This window comes from Electrophorus electricus, chromosome 25 (assembly GCF_013358815.1).
Source record: "Electrophorus electricus isolate fEleEle1 chromosome 25, fEleEle1.pri, whole genome shotgun sequence".
NCBI classification, from domain to species: Eukaryota; Metazoa; Chordata; class Actinopteri; order Gymnotiformes; family Gymnotidae; genus Electrophorus; species Electrophorus electricus.
The window spans coordinates 9,459,113-9,474,397 of record NC_049559.1 but is presented as its reverse complement, the minus strand read 5'-3'; the positions used below and the strand labels follow the sequence as shown (position 1 = coordinate 9,474,397).

Here is a 15,285-nt window from a genome sequence, read left to right as displayed (position 1 = left end):
GTTCAGATTTTCCAGTCAGAAGCTCTTTCTCTTCTTATGACCTTGTGGTAGAGAGGGAACAGTAGCTGCAATCTGCATCCAAGTTGCGTCTTGGACATGCGCCAGTAGCCCAGCTCACAGCGGAAACTCCTGGTCTGAGACTGTTCATCTGCACCCAGGAATTTCCATCGATTAAAGAGGGGGGATGGTGGAGTGGGGACTTTACTGTTACAAAAGCGAATAAAACATAGCTGGGCTAGGTACTCGTCCATGATGAAAGGGTGTGGGCGGAACCGGTACTCCTGGTTCTGGTTTCAGGAAGGAACAGCGGAAAAGGCAGCGAGAACCTCTTATCAGCATAGCAATTGGGCTGGGTGCGTAAAAGTCCTGATCCAAGCACAATTCACCGTGGCCCAAGTTGGGCGGGGCCTATCAGAATCCCATCCGAACATCAACACGGACATGGGCAGGCTGAACTCAACGATAGCTCAGGCCCATTTCAACTCGTTTACCCGCTTTGTCTTTAAAAAGAGTCTAAATACATCAGTGAAACTGTAGCTCTTGGCAGCGGGAGATTAAACAGGAGACACACTGTGGCTCCCAGCAGCCTGGGGTGTTCCCCAAGACTGTGTCCATTCATTTGTACCAAAGAGAAGAGCCTTTAATATTTGATGGATGTGGTGTCACACTTTTTTAGTATGAGAGTCAGCTATAAAATGGTGGACACACCAAAGAAGCTAATAAACTGACACACAGAATCAGGAGTCGAAGCCGACAAATCACTTCAAAAACAAACAAATAAAAAGATTTTGCTCTTCAAGCCATAAAATACACAAAGTGATATTCCGCACTGCCCGGGTCTACTACTAGCACATCCACCATGTGCATCGTAGCTGCCGTTTTCTGAGCTCCAGTCGAGCTGCACAGAGGCCAGGTTCGCGGGCCTCATCCACAGACCCGGTACAGGCCCGGCCGAGGAGCCAGGAGCCCATGCGGCCCAGCCGAGGAACTGGAGAGGACCGGAAGGCCTGTCTTTGGAACGCTTCATTTCTGCTTTCTGGGTGAGAAATGCATGACCTTCAGTTAAGTGCCGTTAACGACCGAAGAAAGCCTTACCTGGGTACGATAAGCTGAAGCCCTTGGCAGCAGGGGGAATGCAATGGATCACCTACAAGGGGCACTGCTGCACCATCCAGGGGCTTCCCCATGTGTGGGACCCCTGATGGCGTCAGATCGCGGGAGGACAGGACCAGTGCCTTTCCCCCTCAACACCGTGGCTGACACAGGGACGGCAGGCCCAGGGGTCGGCTGGAAAGATGCCCGGCTATAAGCCTCTGGAGCCTCGCTCCTGCCAAGAGGGAGCAAACTCCAGGGTTGCCAGGTAGGACAGCGCAGCGTAGCACCAATCAGAGCCGACGGTGATGCCACTGAACGCAAATGTAGGTCAGCCATTAATTGGGAGTCATTAAGCATTCATCGCGACGCATTTTTAATGCAAAAACACACGTAGCGACAGCCTCGCAATCTGAGGCTCCCACAGGTTCACAGCTCCCAGAAAGTCCAACAAGACCAGTATCTGATATTACTTCCTTATCTCTGTGTGTGTGTGTGTGTGTGTGTGTGTGTGTGTCTCACTCACACACTAACACCATTTGACACCCAAACAAACAAGCGCAAGTGCCCCTTTGCTGATGACCTCTCCAGGAACTCTAATAGCTGTGAATCAGCTCCCTCCATCGTGTTTTCTAAAGGTAGTGAAAGAACATCAGAAGGCACACAGGCCACGCATGCCACAACTGAAGGAGAAGCCTCTCACAAAGGCACGTCCGAAACGCTCCCACTTCAGATGCGTTAGCCTACGCCACTGCCGCCCAGGGAGGCCCTAAAGATCAGAGACGCATTATTCCATGCCATCATCTCACACAGGGAGACCCTAAAGATCAGAGACGCATTATTCCATGCCATCATCTCACACAGGGAGACCCTAAAGATCAGAGACACATTATTCCATGCCATCATCTCACACAGGGAGACCCTAAAGATCAGAGATGCATTATTCCATGCCATCATCTCACACAGGGAGACCCAAAATACCTGTGCCCTTCAAACCCCCGCGCTTCTGCAAGACATGTGTGAGGCTAATGTCTGCAGCTCTCTCCACTGCTCTCCCGTACAGACGGTTAGATCTTAATAAGGGGTGTCCGGACTGCCTTGGTAAATTGCACGATCATTTTGCCTGGAGAGCTCCCACATGGAGTTAAAGGAGACAGAGGCGGGAGGTGAACAGTAAACGGAGTCAAGCCCACACACCTGAGAGTCCTTAGTTTGCTTTTAACAAAGGCCTTTTAGCTGGAAGTGCATGGACAATGAAAAACTCCATTCCTATGGACACAGGGGAGAGGCAATCAACGGAAGTTGGCCCAATTTAAGAGAAATATTTGTGTGTGTGTGCGCACGAGTGAGTGAAAGAGAGAGAGGCATGTGGTAGAGGAAGCAGACATAGTACTGAACAGAGTACTGGCAGTGTAGCGCGTGCATGCGTGCGTCTGTGCGTGTAGTCCTCACTCATGTTCCACATTCCAGGTGGGACAGCGTGACAGCAAGCACCTGACCAGCAAGCAGCTGCACAGCGTACCTGCTTTAGCCAGACCACGGTAGCAGCACAGAGGGACTGCTGGGTAATAGGAGAAGATCAGAGGAGGTTTGGTGAGCAGCCCCCTCCGGACCCGAGCAGGCAAGAGCGCGGCCACGCCCACAGCCCTGCGAGCTCGAGTATGGGTTTGACTGGCAGGTTGCAGAGGAATGCGGACCCTCCCTCTCTGATCTCAGATCATTCCGCTCAAAAAGCCCACGCGCAAAAACAGCCATGCCGCCCTCGTCCCCGACGCGTGCTGGCCGATAAAACCACCTCCAAACCGCACCCCAGTTCCACTGTGATAATGTCATTAACCCCAAGCTCGACACGGGTCAGATATACCAGCCTGTGACACAGCAGAAGGAAACATGACGACAGCCAGTCGGCCTGCAGTCTGCGGCTGGCGTGTCAAAGCATTTCCTACCGCAAAGCATTGTTATAGTAACAGCCCTGAAGAAGCCTCCAAGAATGCCTGAGAAGAGAGACTTAAATTATCTATTGTCATAAATGTCTATATTGATCAATCAAACCTATTTTGGTTCTTTTGTCATATCGCCAGTCAGCCCTACATAGACGCATTCCTGTAATAATATTTACATTATGCGCCCATAGATGAGGCTGATGTCATTTCAGAATATCTCACACAGCTAAGATTCACGCGACATAAACCTATCCCCAAAAAGTGAAAAATGGATTCTACACATACAGTGAATACCAGCGTCTGCGGATCATAAGATTAACACGTTTCCATCCGCTGTAGCCTCAGTGACGTTAGATGTCTCTGTCTAGTCCATGGTTTTCTGTTGAGCGAGACAGCTAACGAGCATGCGACCTCCCCATTTTGCCTGGAGAATCACTATTCCACACAGTAAACGAACCCTGAGAAGGTCTGCGCTAAACAATTTTCTTCTGCCTCGTTATATGAGAATCCGGCAAATTTCCCAGGGCACTTCCACAATAAATAAATAAGTCAAATGAATACGAATGAAGGGGCACTTGAAGAGACAGGGGTGGGGGTGGGGGGGTATCAATCAGCTGTGGTGTTTCCCCTCGGCGCGCTGCCTGAGGCATGCACGTTTTTAAGATGACATGTCTTGGAAACGTTAGCGAGGGCAGTAATTGAGTGGAGAAGGCAGGGCCCACCGCAGACCAAGTTTAGCTTTCGGCTCTCGTGGCGTTCTGGAGGAGTTTGGTCATTTAAGCCTTTTGAAAAACCGTAGGGAGCGGCGCGTGGCCCGTGCGTGACGTCGGGTCCTGCGCTCAGTTCCCACACGGCACACACGGACAAATTAATTCAGGAAGCCTACGAAGGCAGGATGAATGGCGTTCGCAGTAGTCTCCGCTCCCCGCGGTACGTGCCCGAGCGCGCTTTTAATCGCCGGCATTTTTCATCGTGCAGCTTGTTCCACAGAGGCCAGAGACGTGCGCGTTTGATTAGAGCCCAGGCAAGCTTTCTAAACTGAGGAACCACTTTACACGAGCTGCCTGTGTGGGACGCATGTGCTTACCCTGCTGTGGCTTCCACAGGCAGATAATGATCCGTGTTAATTGCTAAGTGAGAAGCTGGGGGTGTCGGAGCTGTGAGGACAAGTCCCACTGAAGTCATGGTGGTGCCTGTGCCCCCAAGACCATCTTTAGATGCTTAGACTGCAAACTCATCTGTGTTGCTCAAGTGCACAGAGAGCTCAACACAGCCTCCAGCACCCACTGGCGCTTGCAGAGATGCACACGTGCAAGCACACACACACACACACACACACACACACACAGTTTGCAGCCTCTGACACAACTCCTGACATGGCCCGGGGCTTCGTGTGTGCGCGGCTGACAGACGGAATGAATGGTAATGCTATCTGATAGGTTTCTATTGACCTCGCTGACATCTGATGGCATCAGCTGGTCACTGATGTATCGTGCGAGTGCCTCTCCTGCATGCGTCGCGCTCTGCGCGATGGTGCAGCAGCTCCGTTCCCCCAATGCGCTTGCAGCATCGCAGGAACGGGTGAGGAAGCGGACCGTATGCGGCGGACACGTATCCGGTTCAACAGGCAGCGAATCGGGTAAACAAGGATCAGATCGTGTGACTGGCCGACAGAAAGGCCCAATGGTTCTGTGCATTTAATCCAGCGAACTGGAAGCTGATCACAGTACTGGTTATGATAAAGTCATTCGTTAATGAAAGATGTCAGATTCCATTAGGCGTCCTCAAAAGGCGTAAACAGCATCAGACACGACACATGCTTAAAACGCTCCTATATTCATTTCCAGTTCTACCTTCATGGTGCAGGTGTTGGAGATAGCTTGATAAGGAGCTTTACAAGATAAGTGTTTTTCCATCAGCTGTGGTGAAGGAAAAGCACAAAACTATCACACCTCCCACAGTTAGAGTGTTGTGTGGTAAGCTAAACAACAGCGAAGGCTACAGAACAATTGACAAGAGAATTTAATAGCGACGACTCCTGGAAAGCTCCGTTCAAGTTTAGCGGGCAAAACGCACAGTGATTTATTACATCTAATCTCCCTCTCTCTCGCTCGCTCTAATTTACAACAGCCGCATTATATGAACAAATCCCACGCTTTGGTTGAAGGTTGAAGTGCTTATCACAGTGTTGCTGAGATTGGATCTCACAAATAACGACCATGAAACGTTTTCATTTCAGATAGTCCACGTCCCAACCGCAGAAGACGCTTAAACGTAATTTAATTTATTTATTTTTATTCTAAACTAGACCCGTGGCTCTCGTCAGCAAACGACAGCCGACGTGAAACAACATCCGTGAACCCGAAGCCGAGTTCAGCTCTTTATCGTTCCAATTTTGGGGAGCGACGCGGCAACACCTGCCCTTCAGCACTAGAGACGCGTTGCAGGAGCGCGGAGGGCCACTCGTGTGCCTTCCAGCGCTGGAGGCAGATGAGCGCGCGCCTTGTCCCCAGGCAGACTGGAGAGGAAACGCAAAGCACGCCGACGTGGACAAGCGTCTCTCTCGCGTGCGCGCCAAGCGCGGCATGCGAGGCGGCTCGGGCGAGTTCGCCACTGGTGCGACAACGTATGAAACAGACATGACAGGCCCAAGCAGGAGCCTGGCACGCTCGCATGGGAGGAGACGGGTGCAAGGAGCGCACACAGTGAGTGAGAGTGTGCGCGAGTGTGTGCGAGTGTGACACAGACAGGGGTTGTGACACACACAGCCTGAAGGACAGGCGCAGCAGCAGTGGCGGCTGCCTGGTCATTCCCAGCATGCACCAGGTCACATGACACCACGCTCCTCAGCTGCCCTTCTCCAGTTCACCGGCTGCTGCCGAGTTCTCTCATGTAATGACAGACAAAGTTGCGTTTCCAAGCCAGCTTTGCTTCTGAATCCAAATTAAAACAAAACAAAACAAAAAAACCCATTTCGGAATGAACTATTTAATTTTTCGTCCCTCTAAATGGTTTGGATTCATAAGGCTTTAGACAGGAGTGTAATTAGTATCAGAGTCGGGCAAAGGTCAAAACATAAAAGGAAGTCAGTGTAATGTTTACAACATCCTCCTTATATGGACAAATAAAATGTTTGGTTGAAGTGCTTATCAAATTGTTGCTGAAACTGGATCCAACTGGCCATGAAAGACTTTCACTTCAAAACAGTCTGCACACCGACTACTGAAGACACTTAAATAAATTAGCAAGTCTAAAGCAGTCCCTACAGCAGCATGACCCCAATGAGCCGCCCGGTCTGCCACTAATGTGACGGGAGGTCACTGACTCCTGGGCTCTTTACCATAGTGTGCAGCAGTTGTCTAGGAAATTCACTCCAGTTAGGTTAACGTGTTCCATAGCAAAACAGGTAAAACTTAATTAAATTCAGATGGCCTCACCACCCCCATAACAGAGGAGAGGAGACGAGACGAGACGAGTCGAGACCAAAAAAAAAAAAAAAAAGTAGCGGTAGAGGAGCAGAAAGGCTCTGTCTGGTTCTTCCACACGCTCGGGCGTGGAGGCCTAGGCGGGACCCAGAACGGCGCTGGCTCAGAGCGCAGAGAGGGACAGAGAGACGGGCGACCGCTTCCCGAAGATCACAAAGCTAGATCTGCACCTGGATTACACACACGTCTTACCAAAGTGGAGTTCACAGCGCTGAGAACAGCGTAAACACGGTTATGGAAAGCATCCCGTTTTCGTTTTCCATGCAAAGGGAGGTGTGAGCAGCGGTGAAAGTACGCACCAGCAAACGCAGCAGGATTCTGCATCCTGGACTTAGGTGGGGTTGGCAGCCATGGAAAGCCAAAGCAGAGTTGTAAGAAAAAGAAAATGGAAAATGGAAATGGACACATTGCGGCCAGCAATCACTTTCAAAGGCGACGCACTGTATGGGGAAGATAGCAGAGCAGAAGCTCCCTCAGACAGTCAGAATCTGTCAGGATCTGCTTCCAGCTCCATACGGCGTTTGCAAACACGCCGATTAATACGTGGCCAACACGCAGGAATCCCGGTTCATTTGTTTCGCTCGGGCCCTGGCGTCCCAAGGCACAGCAGTGATCACCCACCTGGGGCCCTGGCACATGTTTGGCATCTCCGACACAAGCCAGGTTATGGAGTTGAGAAAGGGTGGAGCCAGGTACAGGGGTGGAGGTCGCCAGCAGCCTGCATCTTCCACAGTATGCCATGAGGGGGCAGTACTATACACAGGGCAGCAACCGGACTGCCATGCACGTCCAGCACTTTTATAAGGTGTCCAAAAGACGGGTGTCCTCTGCCTTTTATCATGGGCGAAACCTTAAATCTAAGCTCGGGTGGAGAAAGCAATCAAAGGGTGTCTGGTGCAGGCCTTAACAACCAGCACGGCTCTGTCGACATGGTAGCACCCAGCACAGCGCCCATTAACTAGAGGTGGCCTTAGCAACAGCACCAGTGGCCTCTTAAGTGAAGAAAGCACTTGTCTGTCCTTTAAGGTAAAGGAAAAGTCAAACCGTCTGAGGCACACAGATCCAGTGCTTATAGAGATCTCCAGTACATCCGCAAGACATGCCTCAAGTTTGACAGTTAACAAAAACAACGAAATCTAGCTGTACATTGTCCAGGGATAAGCGTTATATACCCCCCCCCCCCCCATTCACGTTCACCCATCACGTAAGGAGTGTTGATTTCGCGCATTTCATTATTAGTTGCTCATATTCTGTGGGTCTGTTGTATTTATTTTGGTGATGAATAGTTCAATAAAATAAGAATTTAGATCATTCTTATTTTAATTTAGATTTATTTATATTTACTATGGACTATATTAACTGCATCATGCTCTGAGACAAAAACTTTCCTTGCTTAGTGAAGTGTAAAGATGTTTTTAACCAAGATGACAAAATGAGTAAATACTTTAGGCTCAGTGTTTAAATACTTTGCTGCCATGGATGTGCGTAACTACACATAAAAGTCCCATTTTAGCGCAACCTCATCTGCAAACCAGAGCAGACATGCTCAGGAAAAAATAAACATCCAGAACTGTTTGTGACATCAAAATCCAGAGCTGGCTCCCTGTGACGAGCGTCCAGTGAAGTTTTTTAGTGTTTTCAGTCTGGAAACAAGCTCACGCATTCCTCTGCAGGCTTTGTTCATCAAAGGGCACAAGGTTTATGACCTGGGAAACAAAACACTGTCTTTAGCCATGGCATGCCAAGCATATGGCAGGGCCTTAATAAATGACTATAACATTTTGAAATCATCAAAGTAGTTTTAATCCCAGCGTAAACATAACTGTGGCCATTACCGTGAAACAATCCTAACAATACAGAAATGTTTACCAATTACAACCAAGAGCATGATTTAGCCTAAAGCAATAATTTGGCATGAATAAATAAATAAATACATTTATATTTACATATTTAAAATATTGACATTAAACCAAAGGGCAACAAATAAGCAATGTTCACTACATGGGCATGCTAACATCAGTCATGCATCCTTTCCACTGTAACAGCTATTCCATTAATAATGACATTATTTACAGCCAAAATTATCATCACTTGCATGTGCAACTGAGAATTTGAGGAATATCACAGGGATAATAATATTTTTAAAAAGCTGCCCAAATCCTCTTTATTCCAATAATTTAGACGGCTCCCAGCTAGCGACAGCGTAAAAGCAGCGTCCGATGACAACGGTGACAAGCCTCCTAGGAGGTAGCAGTTTTAAAAAAGGCCCAACACATGAGTGTGGGTCAACATGTTACCACAGCACGGACAACCAGAGACATCCAGGCTGTTGCTATGTTGGCACACTAATCTACGCGTGTTCGTCTCCATCATTTACTGAGGACTGGACATTCCAGGCTGCCTAATTAACGATCTACACAACATACAATATTGTGTCATTGTGTACACGTCGGTAATTCCAGCACTGAAAAGATATAGGTGATGCCTTGTTTTGATATTATTTTGAACAAATGTATATGTTTGCTGGATCATGTAGAGCTGAAAGGGGACACACACACAGTACACAATAAAATGTGACGTCAAAGAGGGCTCATTTGCATATTGTAGCCCTATGTGATAGTAGTAGATCAAAGATCAATACAGCAGTGATGATTAACGTAAAGATTACGTAAAGATTCTGCAGCCCAACTAGGGACACAGTCCTAGAGAGCCCATTATTCCCATTCAGACCTTAGTCTGAAAAGCACAAAACACCGAGTGCAGTGGGACGCAGGTGGCGATTATGATCATGAGAACAGTTTTTCAGGGACGGGTGGTTCTTTAATGAAGGTCAGCCACCATCAGTCGCTGGTGGTGCATTCATTTATGGAGCCAGCAATCAAAAGGTTCTTATAAAGTCATGGGAACGATGGTTTGCAGGAACTAGCCCACAGGTGTTGTACCAGTGTTGTAGATGGTGGGTGGGGAGCAGAACAAACAGACTTATTCAGCTGGTGGGTGGGTCTCACCTAAGTGGCAATGCAAATGCAACACCTCCCTTCCTTCGACACGTTGAAGGGCGCAGCGACTACACCTACCGTTGCTTCACCTAATCTTGCTGAATAGAGAATCCCAAGCCTTAATCCTGTTTTGCGAGGTTTAATTGTCAGGTCTGAAATTGATCTGAATAAAATGTCTGCACGCGCAGCATGAGTTCCTATAGTTCCTACAGCTCACCCCGGTTTTCCCACCAATCAGCAAAAAACCCACTAGACTGCCACATCCTCCTGGCTTCAGCGTCACTCCATCCCAAAGTTTTACTCGTGTGGCCGCACTAAATCCCTCGGTAGACATAAACGCAGGCCACCAAATCCAGCCTGCTGTGTGAGTCCTACTGTCCTCATGCTAGGTTTGCCTCAACAACCCCATCTTTCACTGGCACAAAGCAGATATTTGTACTCCAAATGCTCTAGAGCACTTTGTTTTCCAGATTATCCAATATACATTTTTCCTGGGGGGTTGTGTCATGGCACACATTCATACTGGTCCATCCCCTTGGCATCAATGTCACACTGTGAGATCTTCAGTGTTCCAAACTACTAACTAATTTGTATTATTACCAACAGAAGAATCCTATGCAGAAACAAACTAAAAATATACCACGAATACAATTTTACAAAGAGAAACCTAGGAGCCCTTCATATTATCTAATAATGTTATGTTCACAAAGCTAATCTTATTTACTAGTGTCTGTACTGTAGCAATGTCAACATGACTGAAACAGACATGCTTTTATAATGGAAATACTCTAAAGCAATACTGCAAGATCATCTTGGCTACCTGCCTTACACCATATGGCAATCAGCACTGTTTACAGAAACAAACATGCACACACTTTTTTTTTAAGAACCTGAAGGTCCTTGAACTGGAGATGAAGGCAGCAATAACGTGAGTGTGTGGGCTTAGCAGATCCTCCCAGTGCACGAGGGCCTCAGGGTGGACAAGTGTGAATCATCCAGACAATACCAAACCGTGCAGATACACAACCACTTGTGTGGTTTGTGCGTGTGTTTAAGACATGATGGTGGAGGGACAGACGAAAAGCAGCGGAAGATAGTTTTTAAAAAATATTAATCCCACTACTGGGACAGAAGGCCAGGAATCATAGTTGCACTGATCAAAATGACATTTTCCTTGTTATTCCAAAAAAACAAATATCTGGGCTAAATGCAGTCAACTGCAGCATGCACAATCAAGGGTTCTTCTCAAAGACTGCACTCTGGGAAAAAATGTTCCTGCGTTTTCATTTGGTTTCCCCTTCAACCAAAAAAGCATTTATGTCAGATGAAACAATGCCCAGGTTGCATAAAGTCATATTATTCCAAACAATCCCTAGCCAAGGTTTAACTGGCCACCGATGTCCATGGTTGGTTCAGTATGAGTTCATGAGCCAAAAGCACAGTTCCTCTATGACTACAGCCTTCTGAGCCTGCTGATACATGTGTGGGCCCACCCTTGCAACACTGTGGCCTCCACAGTCACCAAACTTGTAACATGAGACGTGAGGGAACAAGATCATGTTATTCATTTATCCTGTAGTCACAAACAAAACCTGGTAGTTCACAACTTCAGATTATACTGTGATATGAGGTGTCAGATACAATCATCAGTGAACTCCAAGTCTGACACATATACACACACTTATACACGCGCACAAACGCGCCTGCCACACTTCCAACACAGCTGACCCTTGAACTGCTGATAAATCATTTGAAAAATAATTAAACCTTGTGCTTACAGTTAAATTGCTTTTATTCAGGATCTCGTGACATGTCGATACTGATCACTCAGTTAGACCACAAAGCATAGCACCATGCACAATAATTTGCAAAGTACAACACTGGCTAACCAAAGATCTCCCAGGCAACAAGGTCTTGACCTTGCCGCTTGCACTTCTGGAAAGCTGAACCTTTAGGGGCTCTTCCTCGAGAACCTGAACCTCGTCCCTTTACACGCGTTAGTGGACACCGGACTACGAATGGATGGACCGTTCAAAAGTCTCCACTGTTGCCGCGGACTGTGACCGTCGTTTAATGGGCTTTGCCACTGCGCCAGAATAGTGTTCAAACAGTATCCTATGAGCGCTGCACTGACGACACTTAAACTGAGACGAAGCCCATAACGAAAGAAACCCCCATGCTCGCAGGACAAGACACGCGGCGACGCAGAAGTGCAGCAACATTGCGCGACACTTACTTTCCAATGACCTCGCACAGCTCGTAAACATCTTCAAAGACAACGTCGTCGTCGGCCATGCTCCAACAAGACGTGGGGGACTTACTCCCCCAAATCTGTCCACCTTGGTGAATAGCGGCGGATCGCGGCACTCTGGTGGAGCTACTTGTGATCTGGAAGGCACGGGAGGGAACAAGCAGCAGCAGCACGCACTCTCCACACTCTCTAAATTCCAATGAGCGGAAAATTCTTGAACCCCTCCTTCCCGGTTCTTCCCAAAGCTCCGTGAGGGATCCAGCGGAAAAGCGAAGGGGGCGGACGGTACGCGCTCAGCCCGTGTGGCTCTCCTCTCCTGCCCCACCTTATCCTCGTTAGCTGCACCCCCCCTCCACCCTAACCTGATGCTCAGAACAATAAACGGCGTTTAAACGCTAGAAACAACTCGTCACATCTGCGGCACTCAAGCCTGCCCCGGTTTTGCGCTAAGTAGGCAGGTAAGACTGTCTTGAAACGGTCACATAAACTAATTCTCCGAGGGACTCCGGTAAGACAAGTTGTGGAGCTTTCGTGCCAAAACGGCGACCGAACGCAATTTCAGAGTGCGCAGTTCATCGCGCGCGGACGCTCTTGCGTGTCCACGCGCGCGTCCCTTCCGCGCGGCACGGGGACTCGTGAGCTCGGCTCGCGCTCGCGGGGCTCCGGTTTGCTGTTGCTCTAGTTTTCCCCCGGTGCTCCGTGGCTCCGTTGCTCCGGCGCTTTTCCTGCTTCCAGAGAGCCAAGACTCCTCCCTCTCAAGGTTACGAAGCTGGATGGTCGAACGCCATAATGGCTCCGACCGGGTTCCGGGATTACCTCGGTGGAGAGAGTCATGCCTGAGCCGAAATGAAGGCGAAAACCGTATCCGAGTCAGTCCAGAAAGTCAGTTTCAGTGGGAAAACTCCCGGTGCACGGGCGAAGTGGTAATAATAACTAGCGATATTCGAGATAATCCTGCAAGTTCCTCGCTATTGCTGTTTCTACAATGCCAGCGTTAAAGCGTTCACCTTGTATGACAGACATTAATCACATCGGTAGTCCTCTGCACAAACATTGAACCGCTTCAGCTAATTATGAAAGCAGTGAGGTTCTAAAGTCTTGTGTCAAATTCACAAGTCCCGATCACAAGGGGACCGAGCAGAGATCTGACTTATTATCAGACATTTAGCTCACCCTTGCGTTACTAATACCTATGGCAAAAACGGGGACTGAAGAGGACTACAGTACGGTAGTTAAAGGTGGGAGTGAACTATTTGTTTTTTAATGCCCGATGAGGTCTAGATGCTAGACGATATGAAATATGAGACACTTTATTTTCTGTTGCGTTAATTGGGCATTCGCACTATGTATCGATGGATCCGCTTCTGTACATAATCTGTAATTGCAGACTGAGTTCTACTGTAGTCTGCACTGCCACCTGACTATAGTCCAACTTTAAAAAGCTGTTTAACACTAAACGAGACGTCTGATTCATTCACGATGTCTGAGATGTGTTTGGTTAAACGCAATGAGACAATTTCTTTTTACCGTCAAATAAACAAGATCTGCTTACATTAATATAAGTACATCGCTGCCCCTTTGTATTCTTTAACACCCGGTTGTATGTGCTACTGTCAGGAGTGAACCACAGTCACACTGACAAAATAGTAACTTCATGCGTCATGCACTGCATGTGCATTAATAAAAATCCTGTATTGATTTATGAATCATAATGCAAAAGAACTAGCTGCCCGTGAAAACAGTAGAGACTGATGACGAGAAAACATTTTCGGCTTTAAACGTAACATAAGCGTATATTGGTGGTTGTCGGCACTTTATACATCGGGGCCTTTTCGAGACGCCGATTCCTCTCGCTAACTGTTTTTTTGGTCTGGACTGGCACGGAGCGATCGCAACGAGTGCATGGAGTTCGCTGTGCTTTATCCTGTCAGAGCTCATCTCCAGCACACTAAAAGCCCCAGGTACATTCAATCTGTAACAGTGCTTATGTAATGAGTTAAGTTAACACTCATGGAAGTTTTAACTGTAATGTTTTAATATTTGTATTTTGCTATTAAACATCGGACCATGAAATATTACCAGTATGAATTGATTTTTACAATGAATAATTTTACAGGTAAATCAAATAAACGCGTTGTAAACCTGCCACATCTACAGCATTGACATGTTAACGCTGCAGTAGGTTACCCGTATTAAAATAACCCACCTTTGCTAAAACCGTCATTATTGCCTGATAGTAGTACAGGAGGCGGATAATCATCTGAAAAATCACCTGGGAAAAAAATATTAAAAAAATCACCTAGTCCACTTAATGCCATTTGTAAGACTAGACAACAGCCTAAACAAAACAACCAATCAGAATCAGGAGGCGTGTCTAACGGAGTGTCAATCACGCGTGCACCGTGTCAAGCGCAGTCGGTGTCTTCACAAGCTTCGCAAAAGCATCTGTGGATATACAACCACAATCAATGAAAAAACTGACCATCTCTCCTTTGCCAACAACTGTTTACATGACGTAAACAGAGGCTGACAACTGAAGGAAAGCAAACTAAAAAGAAAGATTTAGACTGAGAAGATAAACATGGAAAGATGAATGTTGCATTATTTGCAACAAGAGGAGCAGCGAACTCCACAGTGTTGATTCTCACGTGTTACTACATCTCTAAAAAAAAATAAAGGTATATTTTTTAACAAGACACATCATTTGAATTGAATTCAATCCCAAACTCTTGTGTTCCAAGTTCACGTTTGTTGGGTGATCGTTCAAGAACATCATGCAGAACATCAAAGGAAAAATGACTGCAAACAGAGTGAGCCTATGGGACTCAAGTACATTTCAAAACTTTCCAGATGGCGTAAATACTGTACATTTAATTACTTTAATTTGAATGCAATTTATCATTCCATGCACATATCAGAGGATATTGGCACATACATTCCCTTGTGTCAAAAATCATTCACATCTGACTCCAGAATCAGATCAAATCCATATTTCTTTAAATACATTTAAATGTAAATGTATATGCAGCACTACAGAACTGAATTCTAGAGTTAAATTTCAAAACACAAAATAAATTTTACTCCTCCCTTATGAATTCCATGTTTAGAGCCAAGTGAACTGGCTGTCTCAAAATCATCATAATAGAGCTGGCATTGTGTATACTGAGAACAATGGCTGGGTCTTACAGCAACTTCCATCACTAAAGTCTTGGTATATATTTGTGGTGCATGAGATGCTTGTTTTGACCTCATCAGAAATCTCTGTTCTTGAAAATGAATCTCAGTCTCCAGAATGGGAACATAAATACACAAGTGTCTTTCACTGGCACCTGACTGAGTGTTCCATCTGCTGTCATACTTAACGTCCAACACAAACTCCAACTGGCTCAACAATTCCCTATTTGTCACTAAAATATTTAGCTCTTTTAGCACTGCTATTAAAACAGGCAAATGAGTTTTCAAAATCTCCCAGTTGGAGTTCTATTACCTGAAAGGATCACTTGTAGGGACTACAG

At 46.9% G+C, this 15,285-nt stretch overlaps 1 protein-coding gene across 15 annotated transcripts in view; it reads right to left on the bottom strand.

The window, feature by feature from the left end:
• The window catches only part of caska (calcium/calmodulin-dependent serine protein kinase a), a 102,454-nt gene extending 89,001 nt beyond the window's left edge, over positions 1–13,453 (bottom strand). For 6 of the 15 annotated variants that reach the window (XM_027005227.2, XM_027005231.2, XM_035522767.1 and 3 more), the window contains exon 1: positions 11,756–13,451. In XM_027005227.2, coding sequence (XP_026861028.2) covers positions 11,756–11,814 — 59 coding nt within the window. In that variant the 5' untranslated portion in view covers positions 11,815–13,451. Of the gene's footprint in view, positions 1–11,755 lie in introns of all 15 variants that reach the window. The other 9 variants (XM_035522769.1, XM_027005233.2, XM_027005237.2 and 6 more) reach the window with 5 other exon arrangements.
• Between the last annotated feature and the right edge of the window lie 1,832 nt (positions 13,454–15,285).